Source organism: Lolium rigidum, chromosome 5, assembly GCF_022539505.1.
Source record: "Lolium rigidum isolate FL_2022 chromosome 5, APGP_CSIRO_Lrig_0.1, whole genome shotgun sequence".
In the NCBI taxonomy this organism is placed as follows: Eukaryota; Viridiplantae; Streptophyta; class Magnoliopsida; order Poales; family Poaceae; genus Lolium; species Lolium rigidum.
Window position 1 is genome coordinate 264,056,795 of NC_061512.1, and position 9,712 is coordinate 264,066,506.

Below are 9,712 nucleotides of genomic sequence, written 5' to 3' on the forward strand. Positions count from 1 at the left end.
CGTAGCCGGCATGGGTTTAAGGAAAAGTCTTACCTATCCTAGATCATAAGAGGCCCAAAAGTAAAATAATTTGTTTCAAAACAGAGAAGTGTATTGTAGCTGTCTGATTCTATCGGCAATAGAGCTGTGACGATGAAACATGCCCTATGGACTGATCCAAAATGAAACGAATAAAGTGAAAGTATAAAGTTAAAAGAAAAGTTGAGATCAAGGGGGAGAATGTTAGAATGATCTCCACGGGATCGAACCCAACAGATCCCCTTTGACCTTGTCCGCGCCCTGATCGGGGGCACCCAACCGCATCTCTGGTTGGTGGGCCCCTATCGCCGCGCTATATAGAGAGGTGGGGGCCGGACGCATGCGGTACGAGGTTGACCGACGCGCTGCTCGCCCCACCGACATCCCTACTGATCTAGGGTTCTAGCGCGTGCCGACGGGAAGCTCTGCCACCGCCGCCACCGCACGCTCACGTCACTCGCGCCGTCGCCATGGACAACGGCTCAAGCTCCTCCTCGAAGGGAGAAGGTATGCCTCCCATTCCTCTCGTTCTCTCTCAGATAAGAAGTGACATGCACAGACAGTACCTACCGGCATTAGATCTACACTAGTCGTTCCTAGAGTTCAACATGTAACGAACATAGGACATAGGACTAGTTATTACAAGGAAACCTATTCTTACACCAAGGACAGATGTGTAACATGGACACGGAATCATTACTGCCGTGCATGAACCCGAACAAATACAGTAGTAATATGTGAAAGAAGATACTTCATTCACGGACTTAGAAATTATCTCATGGATGCTCTAATCCATCCTTGCAATGCATTTAAGGTTGCTTGTCACCACGACACAAAACCATCCGCAAAACAGCTGCAAATATAGTAACACACCAAGCTGTACACATCAAGAAATAACTGAATGGAACTGCATATAGAAAGCCTAAAGCAGACACATTATGGTCTCCATGAGATAATTTCCTAGGCCGTGCATGAAGTATCTTGTTCCACATACTACTATTTGTTTGGGTTTGGCAAGTACACTAGCCAGCAGCAACTCCTTCCTGCCCAAGGTCTACGAAAACCAGCAACAGTTCAACCTTACAATACAGCGATGTATGCTTATAATTGAGAAAGAAAAAAGAGAAAAATAGCACACTCACATCAAGTAAAAAAAAATAAAAATAAAACAGTATGATGCAAAGGAAGTGATGCGATAAGGGTGAACCAGTAAAACTTGGGACCAGTAATTTCCACAGGCGCCATCTCTTAGACTAGGCTAATGTTGTCTTCAGATTGATCAGCTCTGCCCGAATGGGAAGTCGATGCTGCCGCTTCTTGTTCTGCTGTTGCTTCCTCTTGAGGGAGCTCTGACCTCTGATGCCTGTCTGCCAAGGTCTCCATCCCCATAACCGACAAGAGGAGCCAGATAATGCTAAGAAACTCCCCACCATCACCCAGGCTCTTGGCGTGTAGGTAGCCCCTGCATCTGCTGGCAGAATAGCAGAGCATCTCCATCCACACACCTTGGATCACAGTCCACCTCTCTTGCTCATCGCCCAGCTCCATCAGTGCTTTGGAAAGCTTGAGGGCATTGGAAACCATATCAACTGCAGAGGGCAACATCGACATGTTGAGAATCTCCTTAGCAAGATTTTCTTCTGTCATGTCGAGCGACCCCTTGCTGTTTTCCACAATTATGTCACTGGCCAAGGTAAAGAGATCAGATCTAGTGCCGGGCATTAACATCTCAGGACGGATGAGAAGCAGATAGATCATATAGTTGGATATCTCCCTACTGTGTTGAGTGGCTTCTCCTTGTCGACCTTGAGGGGATGTATTGGGGTGATAAAAGCAGAGATCTGTTGCTATGTGCCAGATGAGGACACTCTCATCGAAAGGCTTGTTCAAGCTCCAACCTAGCTGATGGTGCCTCCTTAGAGCCCACTGGCCTCGGAGCTCGCTAAATCTCTTGTAACTTGCAGCATCATGTATGTACTTCTTCCAACCATCTACTATGTGTTGGCGAACCACCCCTGTAACCTGGAAAGCTATAGGTACATGTTGAATATACCAATGCTGGTTAATGAACTCCCTTAGAAAGCTGAAGGTAGCAAGCTTCATCAGGAATGTGGGCTTCTTCTTGCGGACAGAGAAGGAGATGACGTTGTACTGGGAAACCATGTCGTGCCACCCTGAAATATACTCGCCAAACAATCTTGCGCCAAATGGAAAGAGTGAGGAGATTGCTATGAAGGGAAATAAGAACTCCAACATGGTAGAGCAACCAAATAAGATGTATGTCACCGTGATGTCCTTCTCATTGAGACCATCCTTGTGGCTCGTGGCAAAGAGCACCGCAGAAGCTAAGGCCAAGAATGGAAGCAACAACACTGAGGCAACGCCGAGAGTAGTTTGACCTGATGTTATTCTAGTGTAAAGGATATCAAATGCATTTCCGAGGGAGCACTGCAGATCACGGTATGCACGCTTATCTACAAGCATCAGGAATGAGGGTAGCTCTGCAATACGAAAAGAGTATGGTGCAGACAGGTCGATGAACATATAATCGCACTGGCTTTCATACTCATGCTGACTGTCTATCTTTGTTTCTAGTACACAATACTTTGCTGCTTGTACATATTCTTCAAGCGTATATATGCGCCTTTCTCTTTGTGCTTCTGGCAGCAGGAACACAGTGCTGGAGGCCTGCAAGCTGTTAAAGCTGGCGGTCCTCAGTGCCCATGGCTTCTGGGCGAATTTGAGGATGCCAATGACGAAGAGCAAGATCGCTGCCGCCAGCAGCATCTTACCACCAGACCACCACTTGCAGAAGACGTACAAGGCAACCGTGACCTGCGACACCAGTGTTATGGTATGCCGTTTCCATAGCTCGTTGTCTTCCAGGCTGTAGGCACTTATGCATGTCTGGCCGCCGAGGTGGATGAGGAGGATAGGTGCCCACAGGACCTCCAGGGCGCTGCTCTCCCCATCTGAAGTCTGATTGCGACGGTTGAAGAGGGTGGCGAGGGCATAGATCGCCACGGCGTCTCCGGCTGTATACGCGACCCACACCAGTACTCTCAACCTGCGTAGAATAGGAGCTCTGCGCATCCATATAGAGAAGAAGAGGACATACTGGATGAAGATGCTGGCAAGGACAAGGATGCGCAGCTGCCACTCCTCCCACCATAGCACAGCACTTGAGAGACTCATGCATGCATGCAGTGATTTGCTTCCTCGTCCGTTTGAAGCAAGTCGGGATCAAAGATTCTGAAACCTCTAAATCATTCTTGGGAAAATCTATAGATCAGCGCCGCATCGATGTGGCTCCCGTGCGGCGGCTACTATTAGGAAAAAAAAGGCATCCTCCCCTAATAGTGCGGATGACGAAATCTTATCCGCACCTCACGGTGCCACCTCCACTTTATCCTAAGTCCCCCCTGACCACACACATGGTCTTCGCGTTTCGCGTGAAACTACGATGAGAAGCAGCGCCGGGAGGAAAAGAGGAGGAGGCCGCCGAGCAGGGAGCCGCGCGGGAGCCCGTCGTCGCCGCACAACCGCCCCGGAGCACGAGGGCCGCCGTCGCCGCATCGCCGCCGCCGAGCACAGAGCCGTGCGGGAGCCCGCCGTCGCAGTACGGCCGCCGTCGAGCACGAAGCACCGCGAGAAGCCGCCTTCGCCGCACGTCCGCCGCCAAGCACGGAGCCGCCCGGGAGCCCGCCGCCGGCGAGAACTCAGCAGCTGGGAGGCCATCGCCGCTGCCGAGCACGAAGCTGCGCTGGAGGCTGCCGCCGCCGAGCACATCGAGCCATTCCCCCGAGCAGTTCTGTATCAGTCATCCTCTTCATTTTTTTGGCTGAGATACTCCTTGATCTATCCGTGTGAACCTGTAGTGACCCCAGTTGCGTGTGCATGAATTTGTTAGTGGATGATGGATTCCTTGCAATACGGCTACATATTTTGAAGTCTACAACCTGGCGATTAGCCAAATTAAACCGGTAATTAGGCTTAAAATTTTCTTGGCATCCACTACCTAATTAGCATGAAAATTATTGTTAACAGTTGAACCTGGTGATTGGGTGTAATTAATATGGAAACTGTGACTAATTAATGCGTCAATTAGTAACAATTAAACATGGCAGGTAATTCTGGCATTAGGGCCTAATTAATATGGCATTTACGTCTAATTAATCTGGCAGGTAGCAGTAACAACTAAATCTGAGTAACTAGGCATAATTAACCGGACAATTAGAAATTCCAAAAAAAACCTAAATCTGAGTAACTAGGCGTAATTAACCGGGCAATTAGTAATCTGGCCACTAAAACCTAATTAACATGATAGCTACTAACGGCCGTTTTGTGGTCTGATTTGTTTATGGAGACATGCAGTTCTGAGAAAAAATTACTAACTCGTGCACCAACACTATGACGGAGAAAAGACATGAGCTGCAACCTGTTGCAAATGTGATAACCATACCTTGTAAAATATACGTGGCTGAGAATCTTTTAGATGTTTTGTTTTTGTCCGTTGCAGTCACAAGAGACTCTGCAAATCTGCATGCATACAGTAGTATCACCGTGCACTTCTAGCCTGACAAGAATGCTGCGACTTGCTAACCTGCTAATCTACGTGTTAGCTAGCCTAGCCTTTCTCAGAAAAACACATGCGTACGTATTTCAGCTAGTTTGCCACCCGCCGCACAGATGGACTACCCGTGCGGCGCCGCCGGGTAGTCTGGTCCATCATTCTTTAGTAAGGGCCAGGCTCACAATGGAATGGAGTGCAATTCACCTTTGCTTAGAGCATGCCCTGTAATCGCTCGACCCGTATTGAGCAAATACAGGGCCCTGTACTCCCATTTTTGCTGCGATTTTCATTCGCAATTATCAGGACTATAAACAGACCTGTATTTTTAAAATCTGAAGACGCGGGAGAAATTCTTGCACTAGAAATTTGTTCATCATCATACATCATACAGAACATTGCACGATCATACATTGGATCGCGACTTTTAAACTAAAACTAACTAATCTAGGGTTACCTAGATCTACCACCGCCGCCAGTTCGCTGGATCCCGCTGCCGCCGCGGCTGCAGTCGCCGGGCGCGCCTAGTCGAGGATGACCCAGTTGGTCATGGCGCGCGCCTGCTCCGCCTCCCGCGCGATGAAGGCCTGCACCTCGGCGATGGCGGGCGCCTTCTCCTCCCGCTCTGCCTCGGCCATGGCCGCGAGCTTGGCCTCTGACTCCGCCACGGCCTGCGCGAGGGCGGCGGCCTCCTCCTCGTCGTTGCGCGCGAAGACGAGGTCGCGGCGGGCTCCTCCTCCCGAGCTGCCCTCGCCCGCGAAGAAGAGGTTGCGGCGGGCTCCTCCTCCTCCCGAGCTTCCCTCACCCGCGAGCAGGGCGCGGCGGCGCTCCTCCTCCTCCTCCTCCCAAGAAAACTCGCTGTAGAAGTCCGCCGGCATCTCCGGCATCGGAGGCATCGCCTCGTAGTACTCGCCGTCGGGCGCGAACGCGCGCAGGGACGCCGGCGCTGGGCGCTCCCAGTTCGACCACATCCACGCCGACCTGTGCTTCGCTCCGATGGAGCGGACGAATTTCGCCCGCCACGCCGCCTCCGCCCGGATATGGCGGTCTCCTCCTCCCGCGCGACCACCCCCTCCCTGTCCGCTTCGGGAGCTTGAGCTGCTCATGGTGGCTAGGGAGGGCTAGGGTTGCGGCGCGGGCGTCTAATTGCTCACCGGAGGAGTGGGCGGCGCGCGGCGGAGCTAGGGTTGCGAGTGAAGGTTTGGACCTCCGCTCGCACCCGCAGCCTATACTTGTACATGTTGAGGTGGGCTGTCTGGAGGGCCCTGTAAAATCCCGTTACGGGCCGGGCCATATACGGACCCTGCTAAATGGCCGTTTTCGCCCACAGCCCGTATCATGCCGGAATAATACAGGTCCGACGTGATTTAGGGGGCCTGTTAGAGATGCTCTTATGGTGTTGCTGCCTTGCGTGTTGGTGGTATGATGAGGTCTAAGACCCCGTGTGTGGCCCGATCTTGCGGTTGACCCGAAATCCAAAGGGGATGAGGAGGGAGAGCGCGAAGAACACGATGAACACGAAGAACACGAGAAACTCACGCACGCACACCAACCCGATACAATCGATACTTACCCCCGTGGCTCGATGGACCACGCCAATAGAATCAACCGGGAGAGACGCGCGGTAGAATCCCGGAGTGAGAGATCGGTGAGGGAGATGAATCAAGGAGTGGGAGAGAGAGTGGGTAGCACTAGAATCTCACACACCAAATCCATACATCCAATAAGGGTAGCCTTGATACAAAGGGGATGAAACCCTAGGGAGACAAAGCTCAAAGTCATGTTTAAGCCTAAATCTTGTCTTCAGAGGTAAGGGGGGCGACCTGGGGGCTTATATAGGCATACAAGGCGACCTGGGTCGAAGAGGTACGAGTTGGTGGGTCAAACCCGTGAAATCCGGTCACAGGGCCGGTTGGACCGGGCCTGGGACCGGCCCATCCGGTCCAAAACCGGATCCTGGACCGGACGATGACCGGGCGGGGCTTCGGGAGCCCGGGATTGCTTCCGGATGGCACCGGTCGACGTTCCGGTCGAAAGCCGGCCGAGCCGGTCGGGAGCCCGGTCGGACCGGGCCTATGACCGGGTGGTCCGGTCGAGAGCCCGGTCGGACCGGCCCTGGGACCGGCCGGCCTTCCTCCTCTCGCCTCTTCTTCCTCTTCCCTCCTGCTTCCTTCATTCTTCTTCTTCTCTCTTCCTTGCACCATGGGAGTTCCTTCTCTCCGGTTCCTCGATGACTCTTGTACCTAATGACATGTAACACACCGACATGAGGTAGCATTCCATCCAAGGTATTGACGAGGTCGAGTGTTGAGAGGAAAGAGTTCACCTTGACGTATATGGCGGGGGTTTGTGTTGTTGGTCCACTTGGGGGACTCCTTGGCCATGGTGTAGCATCGATGATAGGTGGGGTTGCGCTTGTTGGTCCACTTGGGGGACTCCTTGGCCATGGTGTGGCGTCGACGATAGGCGGGGCTTGATACGTCTCCGACGTATCGATAATTTCTTATGTTCTATGCCATATTATTGATGATACCTACATGTTTTATGCACACTTTATGTCATATTCGTGCATTTTCTGGAACTAACCTATTAACAAGATGCCGAAGTGCCGGTTCCTGTTTTACTGCTGTTTTTGGTTTCAGAAATCCTAGTAACGAAATATTCTCGGAATTGGACGAAACAAAGACCCGGGGGCCTATTTTTCCACGGAGCTTCCGGAAGACCGAAGAACACACGAAGTGGGGCCACGAGGTGGCGACACCACAAGGCGGCGCGGCCCGGGGGGCCCGCGCCGCCCTATGGTGTGGCCCCTCGTCCGGCCCCCGACTCTGCCCTTCCGCCTACTTAAAGCCTCCGTCGCGAAACCCACGATGCGAAGAACCACGATACGGAAAACCTTCCGGAGCCGCCGCCATCGCGAAGCCAAGATGCGGGGGACAGGAGTCTCGTTCCGGCACCTGCCGGAGCGGGGAAGTGCCCCGGAAGGCTTCTCCATCGACACCGCTGCCATCTCCACCGCCATCTTCATCACCGCTGCTGCTCCCATGAGGAGGGAGTAGTTCTCCATCGAGGCTCGGGGCTGTACCGGTAGCTATGTGGTTCATCTCTCTCCTATGTGCTTCAATACAATAATCTCATGAGCTGCCTTACATGATTGAGATTCATATGATGATGCTTGTAATCTAGATGTCATTATGCTAGTCAAGTGAGTTTTACTTATGTGATCTCCGGAGACTCCTTGTCCCACGTGTGTAAAGGTGACGAGTGTGTGCACCGTGTGGGTCTCTTAGGCTATATTTCACGGAATACTTATTCACTTGTTGAATGGCATAGTGAGGTGCTTATTTATATCTCTTTATGATTGCAATGTGTTTGTATCACAATTTATCTATGTGCTACTCTAGCAATGTTATTAAAGTAGTTTTATTCCTCCTGCATGTGTGCAAAGGTGACGGTGTGTGCACCGTGTTAGTACTTGGTTTATGCTATGATCATGATCTCTTGTAGATTGCGAAGTTAACTATTGCTATGATAATATTGATGTGATCTATTCCTCCTACATATGCATGAAGGTGACGAGTGTGCATGCTATGCTAGTACTTGGTTTAATCTGTTGATCTATCTTACACTAAAGGTTACTAAAATATGAGCATTATTGTGGAGCTTGTTAACTCCGGCATTGAGGGTTCGTGTAATCCTACGCAATGTGTTCATCATCCAACAAGAGTGTAGAGTATGCATTTATCCGTTACATTATGTGATCAATGTTGAGAGTGTCCACTAGTGAAAGTCTAATCCCTAGGCCTTGTTCCTAAATATCGCTATCGTTGCTTGTTTACTATTTTCTTGCGTTACTACTGTCTGCATTACTACTGCTTGTTTACTTGTCTCGGGCAAAGCACTTTTACGGTGCCGTTGCTACTACTTATTCATACCACCTGTATTTCACTATCTCTTCGCCGAACTAGTGCACCTATTAGGTGTGTTGGGGACACAAGAGACTTCTTGCTTTGTGGTTGCGGGGTTGCATGAGAGGGATATCTTTGACCTCTTCCTCCACGAGTTCGATAAACCTTGGGTATCCACTTAAGGGAAACTTGCTTGCTGTTCTACAAACCTCTGCTCTTGGAGGCCCAACACTGTCTACAAGAATAGAAGCTCCCGTAGACATCAAGCACTTTTACGGCGCCGTTGCTTGGGGAGGAAAGGTAAAAGGCACTCATACGCTGGTTCCAGGTAACGGTACTTTTCTGGCGCCATTGTGTTTGTGCTCGAAGCTATTTCCTTTAGATCCTGCAATTGCATCTTTTTGTTTCTTGTTTACACTAGTTTGGCATAATGGACAAGAGTGAGCTTCTATTTCTATTTCCTGATTTAAAACATGGATTGTTTGATGCGAAAATTAAAAAACCTATGAAATCTTATTTGCATGCTGGTAGTAATATTAGTATGAACGCTTTGAACACCATTGTTGATAATAATATAGAAAGTTCTAAGCTTGGGGAAGGTGGTTTTCATGATCTTTTTAGTCCCCCAAGCATTGAGGAGAAAATTTTCTTTGATGATACTTTGCCTCCTATTTATGATGATTATAATGATAGTGGTCTTTTGGTGCCACCTACTATGGAGAGTAAATTTTGTTGTGATTATACTATGCCTCCTACACTTGATGAGAATAATAACGATAGCTACTTTGTTGAATTTGCTCCTACTACAATTAATAAGAATAACTATGCTTTTGTTGGGAGTAGTACTAATTTTATGCATGAGACTCATGATAAGAATGTTTCATTTGATAGTTATATTGTTGAGTTTGCTCATGATGCTACTGAAAGTTATTATGAGAGAGGAAAATATGGTTGTAGAAATTTTCATGTTACTAAAACACCTCTCTATGTGCTGAAATTTTTGAAGCTACACTTGTTTTATCTTCCTATGCTTGTTACTTTGCTCTTCATGAACTTGTTTATTTACAAGATTCTTATGCATAGGAAGCATGTTAGACTTAAATGTGTTTTGGATTTGCCTCTTGATGCTCTCTTTTGCTTCAAATACTATTTCTTCCGAGTGCATCGTTAAAACTGCTGAGCCCATCTTAATGGCTATAAAGAAAGAACTTCTTGG

The 9,712-nt window shown here is 49.5% G+C and overlaps 1 protein-coding gene across 1 annotated transcript; it reads right to left on the reverse strand.

The window, feature by feature from the left end:
- Positions 1-990: 990 nt before the first annotated feature.
- On the reverse strand, positions 991-3,522 carry LOC124654403. The gene has a single exon (XM_047193409.1). It carries the CDS (start codon positions 3,211-3,213, stop codon positions 1,267-1,269), a length of 1,947 nt encoding a protein of 648 aa, XP_047049365.1. The 5' UTR covers positions 3,214-3,522; the 3' UTR covers positions 991-1,266.
- Positions 3,523-9,712: the final 6,190 nt, after the last annotated feature.

Coding starts and splice junctions, on each gene's coding strand:
- LOC124654403 (XM_047193409.1), bottom strand. CDS start 3,213: ATGAGTCTCTCAAGTGCTGTGCTATGGTGGGAGGAGTGGCAGCTGCGC.